The sequence below is a fragment of the Hyperolius riggenbachi genome, chromosome 1, assembly GCF_040937935.1.
Source record: "Hyperolius riggenbachi isolate aHypRig1 chromosome 1, aHypRig1.pri, whole genome shotgun sequence".
Classification (NCBI taxonomy): Eukaryota; Metazoa; Chordata; class Amphibia; order Anura; family Hyperoliidae; genus Hyperolius; species Hyperolius riggenbachi.
In genome coordinates, this window is record NC_090646.1 from 21,643,116 (window position 1) to 21,670,215 (window position 27,100).

General features: G+C 48.8%; 1 protein-coding gene across 1 annotated transcript in view; it reads right to left on the minus strand.

Moving 5' to 3' along the window:
* Positions 1-27,100, minus strand: part of SPEF1 (sperm flagellar 1) — a 34,959-nt gene that overhangs the window by 6,084 nt on the left and 1,775 nt on the right. Inside the window, exons 2-6 of the mRNA XM_068274079.1 lie at positions 23,077-23,188; positions 20,319-20,469; positions 16,217-16,262; positions 2,739-2,814; positions 2,017-2,122 (exon numbers count right to left, since the gene is read on the minus strand). Coding sequence (XP_068130180.1) covers positions 2,017-2,122; positions 2,739-2,814; positions 16,217-16,262; positions 20,319-20,469; positions 23,077-23,188 — 491 coding nt within the window. The remainder of the gene's footprint in view (positions 1-2,016; positions 2,123-2,738; positions 2,815-16,216; positions 16,263-20,318; positions 20,470-23,076; positions 23,189-27,100) is intronic.

Consider the following 27,100-nt stretch of genomic DNA (forward strand, 5'->3'; position numbering starts at 1 on the left):
TCTTGTGCTCACCCGACCACTGCCAATGTTCAGCAAGTTAACTGCTGCTGTCCACAGTCCGCCCCTTGCCTTCCTGGTGCCCTAGGCCACGGCCTTTGTGGCCTTGCCTGAAATCCGGCCATGGTCTTCAGGGTCCCTCCTATCCACCGTTCCACATCTTTCTTTCATACACAAGTGCTTCCTTTTACTGGGCATGTGCCCAGGGCCGGCCTGCCCATGAGGCGGGGTGAAACTTTTGCCTCAGGCGGCACTTCTGGGGGGGCGGCACCCGCCCGTCCGTGGGTGTGGGGGGCGGCCCGAGCTGGAGGGGATAGCGGGCAGGAAGGGGGTATTGGGCCTAGCGGCGGGGAGGGGGGTCGGACCCCCCCTCCCTCGCCTGGGTCCCCCGTCCTCCGCTCCCCTCCAGCTTTAAAAAGTTACGTTGCTGCAGCTATTGTAAGAGGCACGGGCGGGGATCACTCCCCTCTTCCTCGTTCCAGCGTGCGTTCCACTGACTTCACTTCCTGCTACGCCGCCCACTGTAGTGTAAGTGGACGGTGCTACAGGAAGTGACGTCAGTGGAGCGCACGCTGGAACGAGGAAGAGGTGAGTGATCCCCGCCCGTGCCTCTTACAATAGCTGCAGCAACGTAACTTTTTAAAGCTGGAGGGGAGCGGAGGACGGGGGACCCAGGCGAGGGAGGGGGGGTCCGACCCCCCTCCCCGCTGCTAGGCCCAATACCCCCTTCCTGCCCGCTATCCCCTTAAGCTCGGCGGCCCCTTACACCGGGGGGGGGGGGGGGGGAGGGCGCGATTTCTTTAAAGATTGCCTCAGGCGGCAAAAAGTCTAGGGCCGGGCCTGCATGTGCCGTTCAGAACTCACGCAAAGCGCTCGGCTAGGGTTGCTTCCTGCGGAGTGTATTCTCCTGAAGGACCAGGGGAGCAATAAAGAGGAGGATAACGGGGAAAAGGGAGGGACACTGAAGACAACGAGCAGCAGGAAGACTTTCAAGAGTCGGTGAATTAAAATATTAAGCATTTAATTCGATTTTTTTATTTTGCTTTGGGTGCACTTTAAGCCTCACACAAAGGCTGTTGCCTAGCACGGATCGGGACTAATTGTTTCGGGCAACAGTTCCGTAGCAAGGGTGTACAGATGTTTCACTAGCCTATAGGCTAGTAGTGCATTCTGTTGTTATGGAGGCGGAAGGAGGGCCTAGAGAACAGAGCAGCTAGGCGGTGTAGGAGAACAAAGTGCTCACCCAAGATGATCCGCCAGGCAGATCGCTCACCAATGCGTCTAAACTTCCCCTCTAGTGGGCAGAAATAGAACTGCAATAGAATAAAACCTTCCCCAGATCATGGCTGGTGCCTGCCTCTCTCTTCCATGCTCTGGTCAGCTGACCAGGGTGGCAGACAAGTCAATCATTACAGCAGAGAGGAGCCATTACAAACATTTGGTAAATTAGAAGCAGTTTAAGTTGAGCTAAGTAAGCACTGGACGGTTGCGACATTGTTTGGCTAACTCAAGTGATTTCAGATGTATTCTGTGTGCCATGTAAGAATCCCAGGTCATATTGCATCATAGGCAAAGCCAGATCATTTACAAGGTATACCTAAGCAGCCTATGGTCTGTAGAGAGTCTAGGGGCCTGGGGGATGCTAGCCCCAACAAATCTTACTACAAGATGACCATCAGCAGTGGGCAATCAGATCATAGGAGACCTTCTTCCCAGGCAAAATAACATCAGACTGGATGTCCCCCGGCCAGTGCTCTGCATGTGCTCTTGGTACGTACGGTGCGTGAACGCATGCTGCACGCATTTTTTCCCAAAACGCGCGGCTGACCCATTCACTTTCAGTGAATGGGATCCGCCACGCAAAGCATGCAAACGCAGATGGCGTGCGATCGTACGCGTTGTGGTCCGATTGAACGGCCATCTGCGTTTGACAATGTGAAAGAGGCCTAAGTGTGGCAGACTGTGGACAGTGAAGTGGAAGAGATATCCGCCGCAGAGGATTCTGGGAGTTCTGCTCACCTGGATGTTTTCCTGTGCCGCCATCAGGGCCTGCTCCTTTTCTGCCAGCTGGATGCGGAAACTGTTGTCAGGGCTGGCTGCCTGGGCATATCCCTGGTGCTGCTTACTGGGGAAACAGAGAATAGCAGGAGGAAGGGATTAGGAATGTCTCATTTGATATGGGTAGACAGAATGACTAACAGGAGAAGAGAAGTGGTAGAGTCCAACACAAAGGCTGATTCCATCTAGATGTGGCCTCCCTAGAGTAAATGCCACACTCAGGGCCGGTTCTCTCATGAAGCAAGGTGAAACACTTGCATCAGGCAGCAGAGATCACAGGGGCGGCATGTTTGTACTGTGTGTCTACACTAACAGCATGGAGTCAGAGTACGAGGAGAAGCGAGACTCACAGCCAGCCGTTGTGCCATTGTGTCATGTGACAACATTAACTGAAGCAGAGCAAATTGTCGGGTACTCTGTGATCATTCCAAATCGGGGGGGGGGGGGGGCTGGTCACACTGGACTGCATACTGTTCTCTTATGGCTCCAGTAAGCACTTCCATAGGTAAAAACTGGGCCCTTGCCCAGAGCCCCAGAGTCAGCTGACGTGCCCTCCCCCCCAGGTCTCCCCAAAGTATATAGTGGTCTCCAGGCTCATAATAATCACTTCTATAGATACTTTGAATAGTGGTAATCATTTTGTCCAGGGCCCCATTGTAGCCAGAGCCGGCCCTGGTTCTTACCTTCCATGGTACTCGCCCTTAGACGCCCCCCGGGGACTGCTCTCTGTTCCGTTACTCTTCTGTTTTGTGCTGTGACCTGAGGCAGGAGGTAAACAGACAAAAACTTTATTGCTAACAGACAAATGACAGAGATACCTCTCCTGTATCAGAAGGAAGCCTTTCAATCTAGTGATGAGCTGGTTCAGGCCAGGATTATTATTATTTACATAGCCCCACGTCTTCTGCAGCTTTGTATGCACATGCACTGTGTTTATACCCCTCCCGACCACCTAACGCAGCCCCAGGACCGGGAGGTGGGGTTAAGCAGGGAACGCGCGCGCGCGCATGCGCAATCTTTCCCTGCAGAGACATGGAGCTCTGTGATCAGCTTGCCAGCCCGCGATCGCAGCTGAAAGGCTGTTAACGAAAAAAATTCCTCTTTGTTTGCATCTGTACAGCGCTGCGATCTAGTGCAGCACTGTACAGGGGACCCTTAGGTGTCCCTCCGAGCGGCTCACAATCAACTCCCTCTCATAGGCTGATGCCTATGATAGGAGAGGAAGAGGACTGACCGCCGCCAAGGGCCAATTTAGGGGAGGAGGAAGGGGGAACTACAACAATTAAAAAAAGGCTCTTTTTTTAAATAAAAAAAAAAACCTAACGATCGCAGCAGCAATCAGAGACCACCAAAAGAAAGCCCCCCTAGTGACAAGAAAAGGAGGTAAGATTCATTTGGGTGGTAAGTTGTATGACCGAGCAATATACTGTTAAAGCTGCAGTGTGCTGAATTGTGAAAAATTGCCTGGTCACTAGGGGGTGTAAACCTGTGGTGCTGTTGCAAAACTCTGAAAATGTAAAACACATACAAATAAGAAGTACATTTCTTCCTGAGTAAAATGAGCCATAAATGACTTTTCTCCTATGTTGCTGTCACTTACAGTAGGTAGTAGAAATCTGACATTACTGACAGGTTTTAGGCTAGTCGATCTCTCCATGGGGGATTCTCAGTATGGCATTTATTCTTGATAAAGACATTCCCTGAAAAAGATTTATACAAAGATGCTGGCCAGCCTCCCTGCTCACTGCACACTATTTTGGCAGTTTGACAGAACAACTGCCATTCACTAAGTGCTTCTAAAAATAAAGAAAACCCTGAGAACCCCCCTATGAGAAGATGGGCTAGTCCAAAATCTGTCGGTAATGACAGATTTCTACTTCTTATTGTAAGTGACAGGAACTTAGGAGAAAAGTGATTTATGGCTCATTTTACTCTGGGAGAAATGTACTTCTTATTTACTGTATATGTGTTTTAAATTTTAAGATTTTCGCGACAGTTCCTCTTTAAGTGGTTAATGCACTGTGTGGGCATATGGGATATTTAATCCTTCATAACCGCCACAGCGTTGCTGCTAAAAGAAAAAAAAAAACCTCAGCTGAAACCTGCCCCGCCTAAAAATAAAAATGATTGGGCACACCCATTTTACGGAAGTGCCGCCGGTGCCCATATCACCTACAGGTCCACTTTAATGGCCATTAATGACTATTCCCCATTGCGTCTTATCTTTTTGTGGAGGATAACCTTTACTTGTTGAGAACAAAGCTGTCACGGACGGTTGCGGGGCCGCAGGCGCGTCCTGTAACCGCCCGTGAAGAAAAGCGATCGCACTCGATTCTCTGCGTCGATTGCGCTTCAAATCGATAGAATCTGGATTTATTGTGTAGGAGGTCTGCAGTCCTTTCTTAGCAGAGGAATAGCATCACCTTAACTGCAGGATGGCTCTTTTGATATGATAATGAGCCTGGGCCCAGAGAGTCCCTGGCGTCAAGCTGTGCTGATGGCCCATCCATCAGGTATAAGGTGACAAACACCATGACAGAACCAAATTTAGAGTGAGGGAACTCAGACACTCCGACTCCTTTTCCCAGCAGGGAGCCGACATGTGGCTTGCTGCTGCCAACTTCAAAGAACCTTTGCCTGGGAATGACCTGGTATAAATCCCAGGGGTCTCTCATATTCCATAAATGGCTATATGTATCATATTTTCTGTGTTGCCAGGCTGGCAGACCCTCCAAACTAACAGAGCAGGTAGGGCCCTGCCTGGCGTTGGGTCTGAGAACATTTCAGAACCTTCTGAGGTAAAGACTGCCCGTTAGGCAGTCCAACAGTGCCCTAATGGTACCACAGGGGTCCCACCCCTCATGTTTGGTATCAGACTGCTGGGTACATCGAGGCAGATCTGAAAATATTAGTAAATCTGCCCTGACCTGTACGGTTCTGTGAGATAGAGCCCATATATGGTTAAGGCATGATTTCTGGTCTCCAGGACAAGGGCAGGACTCATCTCATGTTCTAAGGGGGTGTGTGGGCCCGCCCTCACTTCCTCCTACTGAATCAGGGGCATAAGAATGGGAGAGGAGCCAAAACTCAGAGTCCTCCACACTGAACCATCTTGCACTCATCAGATGCCAGCTTGAGGATATGCTGGTATCCACCTGGTCTGAACTCTGGACTTTGAAACCAAGGACTTTATGATTCTTCCCACAATAAGGACATCTTTCCAGGAACTAAGTAATTTTCTCCCTTCTTTTATTTTTCATACTGGCTATTACTGTTTTCATAATTGTTGATTTTCATAATTGTCTGTATATATTAATTATTTATATTGCGTGAATAAACGACTTTCTCCAAGTCATTCACTTTCCGCTACCCTGCTTATCAGCACACACAGAAATGATCCCGGGTCTCTGAAGATACGCTACTGTTTGTTTGTTGTTGGCTAGACAGAATATCGTGTGTTTAACCGTTTTATTCGCAGGATTAGTCAGTCAGTTAGTGGGCCCCACGGTCCCATAGTAACCGCGGTGGTGGCAGTTTACTCTGAACCAGTAGGTGACGTTGTAATCACCCGTGTCTCACAGGCTCCCTTCTGAGTTGTCTGCGGCTAATTCTTAACGGTTCCTGCGCATTGACTGCGACCAGAGTTCGCACGATCTGTGCGCTGGCACCGTTTAGAAGGCTAAGTGCGGTCAGCCACGAGGGCTCCTGTGACAAAAGCGCTCTCTTGTAAAGCGGTGATTACCTTATCAGTTGTAGGTTCTGTTGTAAAACGCACAAATATGTAAGCGTGTGATTTCTGTAGTGCTGCCAGGATCACTCCTGCGCAGTACATTCCAATCTGATAAACGGAGAGGAACGATTGGAGGGGGGGGGGGGTAGTCTTGCTACATTTCCAGAATGTACAATTCTTCAGAACAAACAGTTGGCTAGAGTTTCGACATTTAATTAAATCTTCATTAAAACAGATGTTTTTTCTCAGACATCCCGCCGTCTAATAAAGCGACTGAAGACGAGCTTATTTTGGCGTGTTTGTTCTGTACAATTGTACAATCTCCCTGCATAGCAGAAGAGTCCCTGTGATGTGCTCTCATTACTGGAGGAGGGAACGGAACATCTGTGAGGTGACAACAACCGATATATCCAGAGATACAGATTACCCAGCAAGCTCATGGTGAACCACAACTCCTAGGAGCAGTGGCGTCGTAGCTAAGGAGCTATGGGCCCAGTGCAAGTTTACTGTAAGAAAACCTCATGATATAATGAATTGGTTGTGTAATATGGATAATTAATAGACCATTAGTAGCAAAAAGAAATAGTGTCATTTTTATTTTCAGGTATACAGCTTTTTTTATAACATTGCATCATTCTCTAATAATTGCAGTTTCCACACTACACTCAGCATTTTAAATGATTTCACAGAGCAGGCTAGTGACCCTTTGAACGTTTATCTGCAGAAAAACCATAAACAAAGAAGAAACAATGAGAGGCAGTTGAGATAAGTGCTTCAAAAGACAGTGCTGTCTACAGAGCTCAGATAAGCTCTTTTGCATAGATAACATCTGAAGTGTCTTAACGCTTCCTGCACTGGAAACAATGAGACTCATATCTGTGCTACTAATGTTTTATTTCTTAAGGGGCCCATACACCTAACGATTTTCCCGCCGATATACGGCCGATTCAATCACAGTGATCGAATCGGCTGTGAAATCGCCGCGCACACCGCTGACAGAACGATGGATTTCCGTCCGAAATCGATCGTTCCCGTCGATCCGTCCGTGCGGAAGATTTCTCTCGGTCGCCGGCGGGTCGGGAGTGCATCGATAGCGGCGTTCGAATGCCCAACGACTGACGCAATACAGCGGGTATACATTACCTGTTCCGGCCGGCGCGAGTCCCCGCTGTCACCGCTGTCTTCTTTCCGCGCTGGGTTCCGGACCGGCTGCTGCTACACAGAACTTCCTGTCCCGGCAGGAAGTTTAAACAGTAGAGCGCCCTCTACTGTTTAAACGTCCCCTGGACAGGAAGTTCAGTAGCTGCAGGAACATTCTGGAGCCCAGAGCGGGGAAGAAGACAGCGGTGACAGCGGGGGCTCGCGCTGGCCGGAACAGGTAATGTATGCGGGGGGGCGGCAGCAGCGGCAGCTCCACAGATTGTGATCGGTTTCAGGCTGAAATCGATTCACAATCTGTTTGCAGTAAGGTGGCCATACGATCCCTCTCTGATCAGATTCGATCAGAGAGGGATCTATCTGTTGGTCGAATCTGATGGCAAATCGACCAGTGTATGGCCACCTTTAGCTGCACTACACATACAAATCATTATATCATAAGTTTATTTTCATTTCAGATTCCCTTTAACAAGCTGTTTCCCTACTCTGATTACACCTCTCTGACACTGAAACTGTCCTTGGTAGGTTTGGATGCTTCATATCAATACAGTGCTTGGGGCCCCCATGTAAAACTCGCACTGGGGCCCCAAGCTCCTTAGCTAAGCCACTGCCAGCACGAACACTAAGACTCCAGCGCAGGAGATTTGGGCGCAGCCGGCGCCACCATAGGCTGTAATAGGTATTACAGCCAGGGGCGTCGCTAGCCCTGTTTTGGGAGGCACGTGCCCCCAATCTATCCTGGAGTGCCACGGAACTCCGCCCGGCCCCCTCTGGCAGCGGCTCCCTCCAGCCGCCGCCGCCGCGTCACTCAGACCTCAGGATCAGGCGGCGAGCCGGCGACCAATCGTGCGGGCGCTAGGACCCAGCGCCCGCACTGATATGCGGAAGTGACATCACTTCCGCATATCGAGCGGGTGCGTCCAGCGCCCGCTCTTACTGGTCGGGTCGCCGCTGATCCTGAGGTCTGCTACAAGGTAAGGGGGGTGGGGGGAGCGGCGGCGGCGGCGACGGGGGGCTCCCTGGCACTCACTCACTCCCTAAAGGGGCTCCCTGTCACTCACTCACTCCCTACAGGGGCTCCCTGGCACTCACTCACTACCTAAAGGGGCTCCCTGGCACTCACTCCCTAAAGGGGCTCCCTGGCACTCACTCCCTAAAGGGGCTCCCTGTCACTCACTCACTCCCTAAAGGGGCTCCCTGGCACTCACTCACTCCCTAAAGGGGCTCCCTGTCACTCACTCACTACCTAAAGGGCCTCCCTGTCACTCACTCACTCCCTAAAGGGCCTCCCTGTCACTCACTCACTCCCTAAAGGGGCTCCCTGGCACTCACTCACTCCCTAAAGGGGCTCCCTGGCACTCACTCACTCCCTAAAGGGGCTCCCTGGCACTCACTCACTCCCTAAAGGGGCTCCCCCTGGCACTCACTCACTCCCTAAAGGGGCTCCCCTGGCACTCACTCACTGCCTGAAGGGCCTCCCTGTCACTCACTCACTCCCTAAAGGGCCTCCCTGTCACTCACTCACTCCCTAAAGGGGCTCCCCCTGGCACTCACTCACTCCCTAAAGGGGCTCCCTGGCACTCACTCACTGCCTGAAGGGCCTCCCTGTCACTCACTCACTCCCTAAAGGGCCTCCCTGTCACTCACTCACTCGTTAAAGGGGCTCCCTGGCACTCACTCACTGCCTGAAGGGGCTCCCTGTCACTCACTCACTGCCTGAAGGGGCTCCCTGTCACTCACTCACTACCTAAAGGGGCTCCCTGTCACTCACTCACTCCCTAAAGGGGCTCCCTGGCACTCACTCACTCCCTAAAGGGGCTCCCTGTCACTCACTCACTACCTAAAGGGGCTCCCTGGCACTCACTCACTGCCTGAAGGGGCTCCCTGGCACTCACTCACTACCTAAAGGGGCTCCCTGGCACTCACTCACTACCTAAAGGGGCTCCCTGGCACTCACTCCCTAAAGGGGCTCCCTAGCACTCACTCACTACCTAAAGGGGCTCCCTGGCACTCACTCCCTAAAGGGGCTCCCTGGCACTCACTCACTGCCTGAAGGGGCTCCCTGGCACTCACTCACTCCCTAAAGGGGCTCCCTGGCACTCACTCACTGCCTAAAGGGCCTCCCTGGCACTCACTCACTGCCTAAAGGGGCTCCCTGGCACTCACTCACTGCCTGAAGGGGCTCCCTGGCACTCACTCACTACCTAAAGGGGCTCCCTGGCACTCACTCACTACCTAAAGGGGCTCCCTGGCACTCACTCACTCCCTAAAGGGGCTCCCTGTCACTCACTCATTTACTCCCTAAAGGGCCTCCCTGTCACTCACTCACTCCCTAAAGGGGCTCCCTGTCACTCACTCACTCCCTAAAGGGGCTCCCTGTCACTCACTCACTCCCTAAAGGGGCTCCCTGTCACTCACTCACTCCCTAAAGGGGCTCCCTGGCACTCACTCACTGCCTGAAGGGCCTCCCTGTCACTCACTCACTCCCTAAAGGGCCTCCCTGTCACTCACTCACTGCCTGAAGGGCCTCCCTGTCACTCACTCACTGCCTGAAGGGCCTCCCTGGCACTCACTCACTGCCTGAAGGGGCTCCCTGGCACTCGCTCACTCCCTAAAGGGGCTCCCTGGCACTCACTCATTTACTCCCTAAAGGGCCTCCCTGTCACTCACTCACTCCCTAAAGGGGCTCCCTGTCACTCACTCCCTAAAGGGGCTCCCTGGCACTCACTCACTGCCTAAAGGGGCTCCCTGGCACTCACTCACTGCCTGAAGGGGCTCCCTGGCACTCACTCACTACCTAAAGGGGCTCCCTGGCACTCACTCACTACCTAAAGGGGCTCCCTGGCACTCACTCACTCCCTAAAGGGGCTCCCTGGCACTCACTCACTGCCTGAAGGGGCTCCCTGGCACTCACTCACTACCTAAAGGGGCTCCCTGGCACTCACTCACTCCCTAAAGGGGCTCCCTGTCACTCACTATCGGGGTCCCTGTCACTCACTACCTAACTGGAGGCGCCTGTCACTCACTAGCTAACCTGGGGGTCCCTGTCACTCACTACCTAACGTGGGGGCTACCATATTAAGGGGGGATTCTGCCTATTTATGTGAAATGCTGTCTATTTATGTGCCTCATGACTGCTGAATTTGTCTTGTTGGGAGCCTTATGATTTGTTGGGGGCCTCAAGATTGCTGAATTTGTCTTGTTGGGGGCCTCATGATTTGTTGGGGGCCTCATGATTGCTGAATTTCTTGTTGGGGGCCTCATGATTTGTTGGGGGCCTCATGATTGCTGAATTTGTCTTGTTGGGGGCCTCATGATTTGTTGGGGGCCTCATGATTGCTGAATTTGTCTGGTTGGGGTCACATGATTGCTAACTGCGAGACTATGGGAAAAGCTGAATCCTTATCATATGAGACAATAGCATTAAACCTACTTTTTTAGCTTTTTAAAACAGAAAATAAAACTGGGAGGTTCTAAAAATTGAATACATTTTTCAGGAGTCGGATGGATGAAATTGTTTATCTTCACAGTTTATTTTCAACTTGGATTTTCCATAATGTTCATGTATGAGTTAAAACGTTTGTACAGTATTTAGTTTAAATTGCTGTTGCCACTTTTCGATAGATAAGTGACTTTTGGGTTGCAGTTTGGGCACTCGGCCTCCAAAAGGTTCGCCACCACTGTCCTAATCTAATGTCCCACCATTGCTCGGTTCATGTAAATTTGTCTCCACCCGTGGCCACACCCACATTTCTGGTCCATGGCCACACCCATTTTTCGGTGCGGCGCGATAAGCACGCCGCACAACGTGATCCTCATATTTTTGGCACGCTAGCTGCAGTGTGCTGAATTCTGCTGCCTACAGTATGTACAGTATACGCTGTTCTCTAGTGCCTGCACTGTGTGCTGATTTACCTCCAGTGTGTACAGTGTAAGGTGTTACTCTGTGCCTTTACTGATTGTAAACCAGCTATATTATACAGTACAGTATTAGCTGTAAAGCCTGGTACACACATACAATTTTGATTAGCCAATTTTAGCTCTGTTCATAAAATTCATTGTCTGTTGGCCCACTTACTGCACGGGGGTGGTAAAATTGGGGGTCAGTAATTGACCAATCAAAATTGTTTGTGCGTATACATCTTTGATCTATGCCTATACTGATTGTAAATTATCCAAATAAAGGACAGGGGGCTCCATCCAATATTTCGATGGGCAGGCCCGTTATCTGTAGCTTACACCGCTGATTTGGCCCCACCCATGGCCACGCCCACTCACCGCATGGCCACGCCCATTTTTTGCCATATAACTCCCCGCCTGGTGCCCACAGGTGCCCCCGATCTCCAAGGACCCTAGAAACGCCCCTGATTACAGCTATAGCGGTGCACAGGGAGTAACGTCGGGGCCGTCAGAAGATGGAGCTGAAGTTACTTATAAAACACAATAATTCGGCCTCTAGCAATCGCTGTAACCTGAATTATATTATTCCCCACTATCCATGGCGGCCTGGAGGGGGAATAGTAATTAGCGCGGCCGGGACTTGTGCAGCAGCAGGATCAGCCATATACCGGCTATATCCTGCGCCCAAGTCTCCCGGCATCCATTCATCTCATACGCCTGCCAGCATGCATACAGCCTGTACTGGACTGGTTGATATCCATCAGTCTCTCCAGAGGGCAGTGCTGGCCTGCAGCCTGGCAGGTAAACATCTCCTGGATTAGCACAGCATTGTAAGTCACCTTGAGGAGGCCAGGAGGGAGCAAGAGAAGCTCTGAGCTGTGAAGTGACACAGAAGTGTGGCCTGTGTGACCCGCCACAACAATTTGTGAGCTCATATAGTGTTAATTATTAAACAGGCCCAGGGCTACAGAAGACAGGCTTCTTACCTCCTGCAAGCTGGCAGTAATGACTCCTGCATGCTAATCGCTATTCTTTCTCTGCAGGGGCCCCATACAGTATTTCCAGCAGAATGTACTCTGTAGATGAAACAGGATGTACATGACCACGTTACGGCAATATCTCCTCCCTAGTTGTTGTTGTCAGTCTTCCAGTGTATTGGGGAGTAATCAGCCAGCTGAGATGGGTCTTCACACCCGCTATTTGTAGCTGCAGTTAGGTTAGGGATAGGCATCAGTTGGATGGGGGGAGTCGATTAGGTTAGGCATTGATTGGGGGGGTTCAGTAAGAGTTAGGCATCAATAGGAAGAGCATCTTTACCACCTGGGCTCAATGCAAGGCTGAGTAGAAGTAAGGGAGCGGTGCCTGTCTGCTGGAGCCTCAGTGTGACAGCAGTGACACCAGAGTATGGATCAGGCATGGGCAAACTCGGCCCTCCAGCTGTTCTGGAACTACAAGTCCCACAATGCATTTGCCTTTATGAGTCATGACTGTGGCTGTCAGACTCCTGCAATGCATTGTGGGACTTGTAGTTCCAGAACAGCTGGAGGGCCAAGTTTGCTCATGCCTGGTATAGATTGATCTTCCTGGACATGCAGCCATGGAGTCCCTGCTATCCAGGCCATGTAAGCGATGACAGAGCAGGGGTGACCTGGGAGAGGATGGAGACAGGCGGCGCTCCTCTGCAGCCTCATCTGTCATACATTTTAATTAGGAAGTCATTAAGTCCGGGGGTTGTAATTAAGGTCCTGCTGGCTGCTATTGATTCTTCTGCTTCCCATTAAATATTACACATGTACATGTGTCTGCAGCAGAAGGAGAGGAGGCGACTCATTATCCGGAATCTGTCACTTCCAGATCCTGCGCACAGAGCTCAGATAACACCGGGGTCTTTCCATAGAAACCTCCAGGCTTCTGTCACTTCCAGATCCTGCGCACAGAGCTCGGATCCTACCGGGGTCTTTCCATAGAGACCTCCAGGCTCCTGTCACTTCCAGATCCTGCGCACAGAGCTCAGATAACACCGGGGTCTTTCCATAGTAACCTCCAGGCTTCTGTCACTTCCAGATCCTGCATACAGAGCTCAGATCCTACCGGGGTCTTTCCATAGAGGCCTCCAGGCTCCTGTCACTTCCAGATCCTGCGTACAGAGCTCAGATCATACCGCAGTCTTTCCATAGAGGCCTCCAGGCTCCTGTCACTTCCAGATCCTGCATACAGAGCTCAGATAACACCGGGGTCTTTCCATAGAAACCTCCAGGCTTCTGTCACTTCCAGATCCTGCATACAGAGTTCAGATCATACCGAGGTCTTTCCATAGAGGCCTCCAGGCTCCTGTCACTTCCAGATCCTGCGTACAGAGCTCGGATCATACCGGGGTCTTTCCATAGAGAGACCTCCAGGCTTCTGTCACTTCCAGATCCTGCGTACAGAGCTCAGATCCTACCGGGGTCTTTCCATAGAGAGACCTCCAGGCTCCTGTCACTTCCAGATCCTGCGTACAGAGCTCGGATCATACCGGGGTCTTTCCATAGAGAGACCTCCAGGCTCCTGTCACTTCCAGATCCTGCATACAGAGCTCAGATAACACCGGGGTCTTTCCATAGAAACCTCCAGGCTTCTGTCACTTCCAGATCCTGCATACAGAGTTCAGATCATACCGGGGTCTTTCCATAGAGGCCTCCAGGCTCCTGTCACTTCCAGATCCTGCGTACAGAGCTCGGATCATACCGGGGTCTTTCCATAGAGAGACCTCCAGGCTTCTGTCACTTCCAGATCCTGCGTACAGAGCTCAGATCCTACCGGGGTCTTTCCATAGAGAGACCTCCAGGCTCCTGTCACTTCCAGATCCTGCGTACAGAGCTCGGATCATACCGGGGTCTTTCCATAGAGAGACCTCCAGGCTTCTGTCACTTCCAGATCCTGCGTACAGAGCTCAGATCATACCGGGGTCTTTCCATAGAGAGACCTCCAGGCTTCTGTCACTTCCAGATCCTGCGTACAGAGCTCAGATCCTACCGGGGTCTTTCCATAGAGAGACCTCCAGGCTCCTGTCACTTCCAGATCCTGCGTACAGAGCTCGGATCATACCGGGTCTTTCCATAGAGAGACCGCCAGGCTTCTGTCACTTCCAGATCCTGCGTACAGAGCTCAGATCCTACCGGGGTCTTTCCATAGAGACCTCCAGGCTTCTGTCACTTCCAGATCCTGCGCACAGAGCTCAGATCATACCGGGGTCTCTCCATAGAGACCTCCAGGCTCCTGTCACTTCCAGATCCTGCGTACAGAGCTCGGATCATACCGGGGTCTTTCCATAGAGAGACCTCCAGGCTTCTGTCACTTCCAGATCCTGCGTACAGAGCTCAGATCCTACCGGGGTCTTTCCAATGCCTGATAATAACCTACCGCTGTTTGTAAAAGATGAAAGCGATACACATCCAGTAATAAGTGGGCGGATTCCCGCAGTGTGAGGGGTGTGTACATCAAGAACGGGCGCCGGGGAAATCTGGGCAAACCCGCTAGTAGAATATCAGCAATGCTGCCAATGCTCTACCATTGGATGCTGAATAGTTACGATAATAGGATATCAGTAATTTTACCGATATTCTATCATCTACTCCTAACGCTAACCTCTTGCTAACTAAAGCCTGCTACAGACCTTCAATTATGATTGGCCAATCACTGACCCATTTTACCACCTCCCTGTAGTATGAGGGTACTCCTACACAATCTGCTCATAGCATTCACTGTCGACTTTCATACTACATGCAGGTAGTAAAATGCGTCAGTGATTGGCCAATCATAATTGAAAGTGTGTACCAGGCTTAAGCCTCCATGGCAGGGCGGGGCTACCAATATATATAGAAATAGGAAGTGTCTCTGATGCTGAAACCAGGATAATTACTGTAAAAGTGGGTTTCCTGAAGAATTTACTGCATTCTACTTGATGTCGTTACAGGGCCTCTTTACCATCAGTGGACTTATTCCCAGGCTGTGGCCATTTGCCGCCATATATTAGTAAAGACTGGCCAATGTTTGTTGGTCTGACGTCGGGCTTCTCGTTCTCCTGGCCTCATCACCCCAGTACTGCTAATATAAGGAAAGCATGCTTGGTGTTATTATACATAACATTCCAGGGCCTCCGAATTGTCTGCCTGTTGTTTATAAAACGTGTTATCACTCGGATGATTCATTATTTATACAGAGGCCGTGTTACCGTGAGCCCCACATCTGGAATCTATTCAATTTGAGGGTTTTTTCTATGTCAATATGTTATATCTCCTAGATTTTTCCTTTCCTCGCAGTATGTGAACTTACGGATTAGGCATTCTACAGAGATTCATTCAGATTTGGTGCTCCATAGAAATTCACTTAGATTTGGTGCTCCACAGAAATTCACTCAGATTTGGTGCTCCACAGAAATTCACTCAGATTTGGTGCCCCACAGAAATTTACTCAGATTTGGTGCTCCATAGAAATTCAATCAGATTTGGTGCTCCATAGAAATTCACTTAGATTTGGTGCTCCACAGAAATTCACTCAGATTTGGTGCTCCACAGAAATACACTCAGATTTGGTGCTCCACAGAAATTCACTCAGATTTGGTGCTCCACAGAAATTCACTCAGATTTGGTGCTTCACAGAAATTCACTCAGATTTGGTGCTCCACAGAAATGCACTCAGATTTGGTGCTCCACAGAAATGCACTCAGATTTGGTGCTCCGCGGAAATTCACTCAGATTTGGTGCTCCGCAGAAATACACTCAGATTTGGTGCTCCGCAGAAATTCACTCAGATTTGGTGCTCTGCACAGATTCCTTGAAATTTTGTTACTTTGAAAAAAAACTTTCTTGAGAGTTTGTGCTGTGCAGAGATGCCTGGAATTTAGGGATCTATTCAAGGAAAGCTCAGGGGAGGCTTAACAAAAAGTGGAATCTTGAGACCTAACCGTCAGAAGACAGAGATCAAATGACTACAAAAACACTGTAATTCGGCCGCCAGCAATCGCTGGAAGCCAAATTACATCTTTCACCCACTATCTATGGTGGCCTGGAGGGGGAATAGTACTTAACGCTGCCCGGACTTGTGCAGGAGCAGGGGAAGTCGTTTATCAGCTTCACCCTGTGTCCAAATCTCCAGCCTGGTCGATTTATAGGCATGCAAACAAATACACCACCATCAGGAAATGCAGCTTACTTAGACCAGAGAGAATACAGAGTGAATACAGGAAATGTCAACCCCACAAAGATTACCATCACATTTGCACACATCGACATCTTGTGGTTGCTTTACTACATTGCAGTTTTGGAAATAATCCTGTAGTGTAGAGATACTCTAACAGGCAGAGCATGTTGTGAATGAAGCATGGGGTGTTACCTGGCTCTGTGTGATTGGTTGGCTCCGGCCGTGGGCTGGTCATCTCCTGAAGAACACAAATCACAACATAGAGCATGCTGGGTATTATACAAGATGTAACAGTGACATATTAATAGAGAGCATACAGTAGCCCAGCTGACTAGGGAAACCATTGTAATATCAATGTTAGCCAGCAGATGGCATCAGGCTGCAGGAACACAAAGTACATTTTTTTCCTTTTAGTTTTGGGGTTGTGTGGGAAGAATTGTTCTCGATGCTGCACATGACTGCTGACTCAAAACTGCTGATTCAAAACTGCTGATTCAATAATGTTTCAGTAATTCTCACCATCTCGCTAGCTTTGCAAGCATCTTCCCCCTGATAGCAGACACTCTTTTATTACATCCAGGTTATTGGGTCGCTTATGTCCCTCACTTTCCTTCCTCTCCTGTACGATACTTCATCACATTTACTTTCTGCTGCCCACATCTGCAATAAAGTCCTCACACATATTTGAGCCTGTACACACTGCTGCGCTTGCGTTGCGTTTTTAAAAACGCAAGGTCTTTTGAAAAAGAATGAAAATCGTGATGACTTGTACACGCTGGTGCGATGCGTTTTTAGAAAAACGCAATCGCAGTGCCTGCTGCGCTTTTTTAAGCGCAGCGCATGAAAAACGCATGAAAAACGCATGCGCTTGCGTTTTTGCCTGCGTTTTTCAGAAGTCAGTATCCCAGAAGACTCTGCAATCTCCTGATTCCTGTTGAAATGTAAACTAGAAAAAAAAACAAAGGATTCTTTAGCCAATCAGCAATTACAAGAAAAACGCAAACGCATCAAAAACGCAGGCAAAAGCGCATGCGTTTTTTAAAAACGCATATGATGCGTTTTTAAAACTACATGCACTTGAGATTTTAAAAACGCATGCGCTTGCGATTTTGCTTGCGTTTTTCAGTGTGTACAGGCCCTTTATATACTCACCTAACTCTCCACAGCCCAACCCCCTAGGCTGACGGCGCAGGTGCAGGAACGCTCCCGGCCGCAGAAGCACAATGGCACATGCGTAACGAAGCACGGTTCGGCTAGAATACCGAGCTGTCCTGGAGCAGCCTGGGGAGACAGCGAGGGACTGAGCGGGCTCAAGGGGGCGGGAGGAAGCACCAGGTAAGTATAAAAGCTGAGACCTCTTTGGTTTCAGGTTTCCTTTAACCTCTCTGCCCCCGCCTAACGTAGATTGGCGGCCGCAGAGTGGCTCTGTTGTTCCTCCAGGACCCCATATGGCATCATCTCGCGAGAAGCGTGATTTAAAGGGCGCTCGCACGAGCACGCTCTCCCGTCGCTGTAAACAGGGAGCCACAGTGATCAGCCTGCCAGCGGCCGATCAGCGCTGGCAGGCGGTTTTATTTATTTATTAACAAAAGAATATATATATATATATATATATATATATATATATATATATATATAGCGCTGAAATCTTACAAATCTTACGCATCGCTGTGCAGAGTATATTGTCACATAACTGTCCCTCGGAGGGGCTCACAATCTAATCCCTACCATAGTCCTATATCTATGTGTGTATCGTGTAGTGTATGTGTCTAGTCCAGGGCCAATTTAGGGGCAAGCCAATTAACTTATCTGTTTGTGTTTTGTTTTGTTTTTTAATTTTCGGTCTTTTTTTATTTAAAAAAAAAAATAGAAATGGTAGCAGCAATCAAATAGCACAAAGAAAGCTCCATTAGTGAGAAGAAAATGAGATAAAATTAATTTGGGTGCTAAGTTGTATGACTGAGCAATAAACCATTATTGTGAAGTGCTAAATTGGCCTGGTCACTAGGGGGGTATAAACCTCTGGGGCTCAGGAGGTTATAGTGTACCTGAGACAGGAAGCGTCTCAAGTTCTATACTTACCTGGGACTTCCATAAGCCCCCTCGTCCCTCGCCGTCTCCCTGGGTGGCTCCTGTCACCTGCAGGGCCGGTTTAAGCAACAACGGGGCCCCAGGGCAAAATAAACCTAGGGCCCCCCCCCCCAACATATACCCCGGAACAAAAATCGGCATTAGGGGACCTTTTTTGCAGCTGGTATAGTCAGGGTGTGAAGTCCCAATCGGTCGGAGCTCCACATTCTGGCTATCCCAGCCTGCATGGGGGACAAGGGGTTAAAAAGTTTCAGGAGGGGGGACCCCACATAATTTTTTTTTTTTTAAATTCCCACACTCTAAACATAAATTTTTTTTGGGGAAAATAGAAAAAAATGCCAGGGATCTTCATACAGCCATATTGCGGCTGTATAGCGATCCCTGGCCAAAGCGCTGCGGCTGCGTATACACCCCCTGCAAACCCCGTCAGGAAATTTATTGCGCTTTCATATGATGCATGTAAAATTACACTACCGTTAGGTTTGCTACTAAAAGTGACATTTACCGCATTTAAAAGTATACTTTTTTCCTTCAAAACTTTAAAATCGATTTTCTCAAAAACTATAAGGTCTTTTTGAAAAATTGTTTTTTCCTCTTGTTCCTAATGATCTCCTTAACATATCCTGCAAATTTAGGGTTTCTAGCATTTAAGGTGGATTTGCTATCAACCATTAAAGTCGGCAGGTTTTTAAATGTGTATTTTTTTTCCTTTGAAACTTTAAAATCGATTTTCTCAAAAACTATAAGGCCGATTTGAAAATTTTTTTTTTCCTCTTGTAGCCACTGGGGGCCCCTACAAGCTCTGGGGCCCTGGGGCAGCTGCCTCCTCTGCCTCTATGGTAGCGCCGGCCTTGGTCACCTGAAATACTACCCAAAAGCCTGGCTGAGTTGCGCTTAGTCGCAGATGCGCGGCCAGGCGCGCTCTTCCGTTGCCCCAAAATCAAAACGTAGTCACTGCAGGGGACTGGAGGGATGTTCCGTGACGGTGCGGGCACAGGGTGGCTGCAGAGGACCGGAGGGATGTTCCGTGACGGTGCGGGCACAGGGTGGCTGCAGGGGGCCGGTAGAAGCCCCAGGTAAGTTAATCTGGCTTTTTTTAATTGACTTACAGAAAAGCTGTAACAAAAAAAAACCTCCCCTGGGGGGTACTCACCTGGGGTGGGGGAAGCCTCCGGATCCTATTGAGGCTTCCTCCATCCTCCTCGGTCTTACGGCGGCCGCGGGGGCAATAAAGCTCCCCCGAACAGCAGGGATGTAAATATTTACCTTCCTGGCTCCAGCGGAGGCGCAGTATCGGCTCCCCGCCTCGGAGATAGGCGGAAATAGCCGATCGCTGTCGGGCCGCTCTACTGCGTGAGTGCAAGTCTCCTGCGCAGTAGAGCGGAACCGACAGAGATCAGCTATTTTCGCCTATCTCTGTGCGGAGAGCCGCAACAGCGCCCCCACTGGAGCCAGGGAAGGTAAATAAATCAGCTCTTATCAGCGCTTGTCAGGCTTGTTGAGGGAGGATTGCCGGACACTTCGGGGAGCCAGCGCTGGATTGCCTGCAGCTACAGGGGAGGGGGAAGCCTCATTGTGACCCTGAGGCTTCCCCCTACCGAGGTGAGTACCCCCCAGAGGAACTTTTTTTTGTTACAGGTTCTCTATAAGTATCCCTTTAATGAAAGCCTGAAGCAACCTAAATAAGAAGGGTTAGGCACTGACCTAGGTAGAGGGAAGCTCTGGATACCATGGGGGCCTCCCTGGTCCTCTCTCCCTGCCCTTGTTTCCCATCAATTAAAGTTATTCATCTGTAGGTTGAATAAATCTTCAGACCTTGAGCGGCCTTCAGAAGTACTCATGTCCTCAAGTACTTCCAAAGACAACCAGATCCGTATTGCGCATGCGCGGCCCTGCAGGGAGCTCTGGCATCCTGCACTCCCATGGCAGGGAGCACTCTGAGACTGTGCAGTTAGATAAGACTTGTGACCACACAGGCGCAGAACACTGCTGGGCACAGAAGCGCGACCTCGGAGGTGGGCAGGGCCACGCATGCGCAGTAGTCCCCTACTGGCTCACTCTGGGTTGACTGCAGCGGACTGGACCAGACGGACACCGAGGGAGCCCAAGGCTTACAGGGGGATGGAAGAAGCCTCAGGTAAGTATAAATCCTTTTTTTGGGCTCATCTCAGGTACACTTTAAGCAGTATGTGACAGATGTTACCTGCGAGTTGTCCCCGGAGGCCTGCTTCTGCTTCTCCTCGATCTTCTGCCGCAGCGAGTTCAGGACTAACTCCACCACCCCCGGGGAACACTGAACAATCTTCCGCACCACATCGTCCGGCACCGAGAAACTCATCTTACTCAGAACTTTCCTACAAACAGAATATATATATATATGTTATCAGGGGAACAATCAGTAGAGGAGAAGCTATTGCAGCTGCAAGGTGCGACCAAACTTCTTACCCTCCCTCCGATACAGAGCCCCACCCCTGCAGAGCCGGAGATCATGGTGGCCACTCTGTTATAGGGGGTGGGTATGGTGACCACACTTGTTATGTGACCCCCTAGGAGGCATTGGTATCACCAAGGGAAAAGGGGGAGGGAGTGTGAACACTGGGGGGAGGGGCATAATCTGTAGTTACACACCTATGTGTTATCAATAGAGACTGGGACAGCAATATTGTAGGGGCATGGCTGGTCTTCCATATCGGGGGGTCCTTTTAACTTCCTGAGAATTTGTAGAGCCTTAGTTTGGAAAAGTAATTCAGTAGACACAGCCATCAGCAAACCCCAGGTTAAGTTTGGCTGTCCCAAGGCAAGACACAAAACATTGACATTGCACTTTTCTCCTGGCAGACTCAAAGCACCATAGTTGCAGCCACTAGGGCGTGCTCTATAGGCAGTAGCAGTGTTAGGGAGCCTTGCCCAAGGTCTCCTTACTGAACAGGAAGAGCTGAGATTTGAACCCCGGTCCCTTGTGTCAGAGGCAGAGCCCTTAACCTGTACACTATCCAGCCATTCAAGGTGAGGACACTCTGTAGAATCACCAGCATTTCTTGGACCAAATGGAACATAAAATCCCTTGGGAATGTAATAAATTTGGAGGCCACTTGTGCTCTTTTTGGTAAGCTGAAGAGGAGAGAGGTCAGAGAAGGTGGCAGGTGCGCCCCTTGACAGTGACACTCACTGCTCTGACAAGGCCATAAAGAAATGGCTGTATCTAATATACTCAACTGAGGTAAGTTTGGGCTGGCCATAGATGTGTGATTCAGCCACTACTGCAGCTAAAGAGATCAGCAGGAGAGGCCGGCAACTGGTATTGTTTAACAGGAACCCTCCATATCCCTCTCAGTTAAGGTTCCCTTTAACACAACCCTCTGGAAAACCCACAGGAAATAGAGGGGAGAGACACGAAGATATAGCTAAAAAAAAAAAAAAAAAAAAAAATCACACTGAAAATTTTCACGCTCATGATGCATAGGAAAATAGTCAAACTCACATGTGAAACTTCGCATATGTAGACTCATATTCAGGGCCGGATTTACCATAAGGCACTGCAGGCACCTGATGATGGAAAGGCGGCTAACTCCCCTCCCCAAGTTCCTTCCTCCTCTCTTCTCTATGCAGAGTCCTGAGCAGAGTATAAATGAGAGGTTACTCACCCTGCCCTCTGCATTCCACTGATGAGATCTCCCTTTAGTCAGGGGCACTTCTAGCTACTTAATACTGAGGGTACTTCTGGCTAATGCTAAGGGGCACCTGTAGCTACCTATGATGGGCAAGGGAAGTAAGGGAGAAGTGACAGCTGGGACAGCCGACACATTTGCAGTTTGGTGGGGGGTTTTAGGTTCATGGAGGGCGGAGTCTAGGGTGCCAGGACATCTGTGCCTATAGGCTCCTGTGAGGTAAATCTGGGCCTGTTCGTATTCATGCAACATCACTATGACAGGTGGGAAGGCACCGTAGTTACACATAGCTAGGATATTTGACTATTTGTACTGTTTGAGTTACTATAAGAAACCGTAGAAGGAAACTATTAGAGACCAAATATTAATAGGTCTCAGACTTCTTAAGAAATCACCAAATAGTGCAGTTTGCTTCTTAAACTGTTTTTATATAGGAGGTGTTAAGAAGGTCTCTCAGACAGTGCAGTGTGTGAGGGAAATTGCTGTTGCTGTGGTAACCAATACACTGGAAGGGTTAAGCACAGAACAGCTTCACAGGATTCAGCAGGGGGGAGGAGCACCTCATAAATCATGACTAGCCTGCACTTTGCACAAGCTGTAGAACTGCTATTAAAGGATACCCGAAGTGACATGTGACATGATGAGATAGACATGTGTATGTACAGTGCCTAGCACACAAATAACTATGCTGTGTTCCTTTTTTTTTTTCTTTCTCTGTCTGAAAGAGTTAAATATCAGGTAGTAAGTGGCTGACTCAGTCCTGACTCAGACAGGAAGTGACAACAGTGTGATCCTCACTGATAAGAAATTCCCCTTTTTATCTCTTTCTTGCTCTCAGAAGCCATTTTCTGCTAGGAAACGGTTTTATAGTTGGAATTTCTTTTCAGTGAGGGTCACACTGTAGTCACTTCCTGTCTGAGTCAGGACTGAGTCAGCCACTTACTACCTGATATTGAACTCTTTCAGACAGAGAAAGAAAAAAAAAAAGGAACACAGCATAGTTATTTGTGTGCTAGGCACTGTACATACACGTCTATCTCATCATGTCACATGTCACTTCGGGTATCCTTTAAGCACTTCTTAATCTGCAGCAGATTAGGAATGGATTTTCACTTTTCTTAATTGTAGTGCAGCTCTAGAAATTCACACTAAGCTGCCTCTATTAAGTAGGATTTAAGAAGTTTCTTACTTTCATGCAGAACAGTTCCCCTGCTTGTTAGAACAGTTTAAGAAGAAAAAATTGTCGGTAATGCTTTGCTAAATCTGGCCCATTATGTTATGTGGGGGACTCACTTGTTGAGGGTGGTCCAGTTGCTGATCTTCTGCTGGGCGGAGTTGGCCGGGACGTAGTTGTGCATCTCCACCAGTTTTGGGAAATAGAATTTCACCACTTCGGCAGTCAGCACTGGGGAAGCAGACACATAACACACACCTGTTATAGATTTCTATGCAAGTAACATGTCTTCTCTCACTTTACTGCACCTCTAAAATGACAGGCAGAGATGGAGATAAGCAACAGAGACAACATATTTATATCCCTTTAGGCTGCTTACACACAGGGACGTTACAGGCGCACGTTAGTGCGCCTGTAACGCTCCCCCAACGCACAGTAATGTAACACAAGTGGGCTGTTCACACAGCCCACGTTGCGTTACATGTAATGCTGCACGCTCTCCGCGAAGTGCAGCATGCTACGGCGTTGGAGCGGCTATAGCCGCGTTAGACTGTTTGCACATGCGCAGTGGGGGGCGGAGAGGAGGCGGGAAGAGCCAGCTACAGTAGCCGCGCACATGGCTACTTAATATTCACTGCACTGGCGGGCGCTGATTGGCCGGCGGGACCACGTGATGCGGAGTGTCTCGCTCCGCATCACGTGGTCCTGCCGGCCAATCAGCGCCACTCTGGGAGACATTATAGGACTTGAGCCGCCTAACGCGGCTCACTCTACCGTCCTCTCTTGCAGCACCATACGTTGTGTTAGGTGCACGTTATGCGACCTTAACGTGCCACCTAATGCAACGTCTTGGTGTGCAAGAAGCCTTAAACAATACCAGTTACCTGCCAGCCCTGCTGATCTCTTTGGCTGCAGTAGTGTCTGACTCACACACCTAAAACAAGCATGTGGCAAATCTAGTCACACTTCAGTCAGAGCACCTGATCTGCATGCTTGTTCAGGGGTTATGGCTAAATGTATTAGAGGCAGAGGATAAGCAAGACTAACAAAAGCCTTTCTGAATGTAAATCAGGGAGAGGAAAGCTGTTACAATGGGCAAACACTGACTAAATCATTTATACATCATTATTGTAAAAATGAAGCACTTTTTTATTACATTATTTTCACTGGAGTTCCTCTTTAAAGAGACACTGAAGCGAAAAAAAAAAATATGATATAGTGAATTGGTTGTGTACTATGAATAATTATTAGAAGATTAGCAGCAAAGAAAATATTCTCATACTTTTATTTTCAGGTATATAGTGTTTTTTCTAACATTGCATCATTCTATAATATGTGCAGATTACACAACACTCAGCATTCAAAATGATTCTTTCAGAGCAGTCTGTGAACTAATGACCTCTCCTCTGGCAGAGGAAAAGTAAACAGTTCACTTACAGTTGAGATAATAAAAGTCAGATAACAGCCCTCTCCACGACTAACTTAGTCGGAGAGCTTAATGGCTTTATTGCATAGAGATAACAACTGGAGTTTCTCAACTCTTCCTGTACTGGAAACAATTACACTGATGTATCTGATCTTAATGTTTTATTTCTTAGCTGTACTACACATACAAATCATAATATCATAATTTTTTTTCGCTTCAGTGTCTCTTTAAGGCCAGTTACACACCTGAGGTTAGTGGTCGTTAGCAGCACAGAATGCATTGCAGAAATTAGGCTTCATACAGCCCCCCGGCAGGGCAGAAGGGATGTCGCTGGGATTCCTATCGGTCTGGGCATATGCGTCGCCCTGCGCTCCCACTGTACATATTTGCTGTGTCGCCCGTTGCTATAGGCACAGATCACGCGGTAACACACTGCAGATTTTGTGTTGGAATTGCAGCGATTTTAATACTTACGACGCGCTGCGTTGCATCACGCAGTGACGCAAACTATGCATTGTAATAATGAATGTTAAAGCAGACCTAAACTCAGAACTTCCTCTCTGCTTTATAAGATAAGCCTTTAAAGAAAACTATTTCTTTGTTACAGCTGATATAAATCTGCAGTGTGTCTACTTCCTGCTTTCATGGAGGCAGAGTTTACCAATTAGACTCTCTGCTGTGGCAGGCAGCGGACACAGCTGAGGAATCAAATTACATCTTGTGATTGTCACAGATGAGGGGGCATTAGACAGTCTTAAACTCTCTCTAAATACATAGAGGGTGCATTTCTCTGTTTTCCTTCTGTGAATAGGTGCACACTTATAGATTGTCCACTAGATGTCACTGTGGTAGTATTACACAGAACACCGCAGGGGGAAGCAGAGGCAGTAATTATGTCTACACATATGGGAATTGCAAGGAAGCAGTTAGGGCCCTTTTCCACTAGCAATCGCTAGCGTTCACGCTGAACGCTAGCGATTGCTGAATCGCAATTACCGGCGATTCACCGACGTTCGCGGCCGCGATTTTGCTATGCTATGCACTGCATAGCAAAATCGCGGCAATTATCGCTCCGCCGCGTGTTCGCGTTCCCCGCAAAAACGAATCGCGGTAGTGGAAATGACCTACCGCGATTCCCATGTTAAAAAGCAAACCGTAGCGATTGTAAAATCGCTAGCGGTTTGCGTTTTTGCGATTCAGCCAGCGCAAACGCGCTGGTGGAAAAGGGCCCTTAGGGACAATTTACTCACATTCTCCGACATAATATACCAACAGCTGCTGCTGCTGTGAATGCCGATGGCTCAATGTAGCTGCTATCAAATGAGAGTTTCTGGTGAATCCACAATGAATATATGCAATAAAGGAAGAGATCAGGTTTATTTCACTAGCCGGGAGCACGTAGGAGGAATGTTTGCTTTTATCTGCCTGTGTCATGTAACTTGCATCTGCCCTCTATATTTTGTCCCTCTGCACCGCTTAACGCATGACTGCAGAACGCCAGTAACTATTTGCTGAGCAGCATCAACATGGCCATCCTCAAGTCCCAGACTACTCCAACTTATAGGTGAGGAGTACGATACTACTACAACCAGGGCCGGCACTGCCATAAAGGCAAAGGGGGCAATTTCCCCGGGGCCCAGAGCTCTGCTGGGGCCCCCGCACCGTTGACTCTGCTAAATGCTGCCTGCTCCCCCTGCTTGCACTACTCCCCGAGGTCCTGCAAGTATAATGGCAGCAATAATTACCTATCGGTCCCGGCAGGCCGTGGCTGCTCTCTGAGGCACGCTGTCTCTCTCCTTCTCTATGACCCGGTGCATCATGTGTAAACACCCGCTGAGTCATAGAGTGGGAGGGAGACAGCGTACCCCAGAGTACAGGACTGTGCAGCCGCTGCCCGCCGGGACAGATAGGTCATTATTGCTGCAGTTTCAGGGCCCCGGGGAGCAGAGGGGTAATGGCTGGGAGGGGGATGGAACTCTGCACAGGGGGGCCTTAATGCTACGGTTTACCCCAGGGCCACGGGGACCCTTAAACCGGCCCTGACTACAACAGGTATGTGGAGAGGATACAGATGGCCCATTCAAGTTCACAATTTTTCATCTTCTTTCAAATGACTTTTGCACTCTGCAATTGTGAAAGTAACAAAAAGTAAGTGAAAAAGTATTGTTAAAATTATTGCAAGTATTTTTGTGACTTCTGGTGGCTGACAGGGCTTTTTATTAATAAGTTGTGAAATTATCACCTAGAAGAAAACTTAGCAGAAAAACAGTGAATTGGATTGGTTCAACGAGTCTAAAATAAAATGCTTCCTTAATTGAAAAAATTGAAAATGGCTGTTTTTTCATATTTAATGACCAGTGCTGGTTTTCTCCACAACAATCGGAACATTTTGTTGGCCGCCGACAAAAGATGCATTTTTGCAGCAAACAGTGATTATAAGATGGATTTTCCTCTGAGGAAGCGATGTTTGGACCATGAAAAGTACATCAGGCTCTAGCACTGAGATCTGTAGTGTGCTCTTAAAGGGAACCTTAATCGAAAAAAAAAAAAAAAACAGTTTAAAGGATACCTGAAGTGACATGTGACATGACGAGATAGACATGGGTATGTACAGTGTCTAGCACACAAATAACTATGCTGTGTTTCTTTTTTTTCTTTCTCTGCCTGAAAGAGTTAAATTTCAGGTATTTAAGTGGCTGACTCAGTCCTGACTCAGA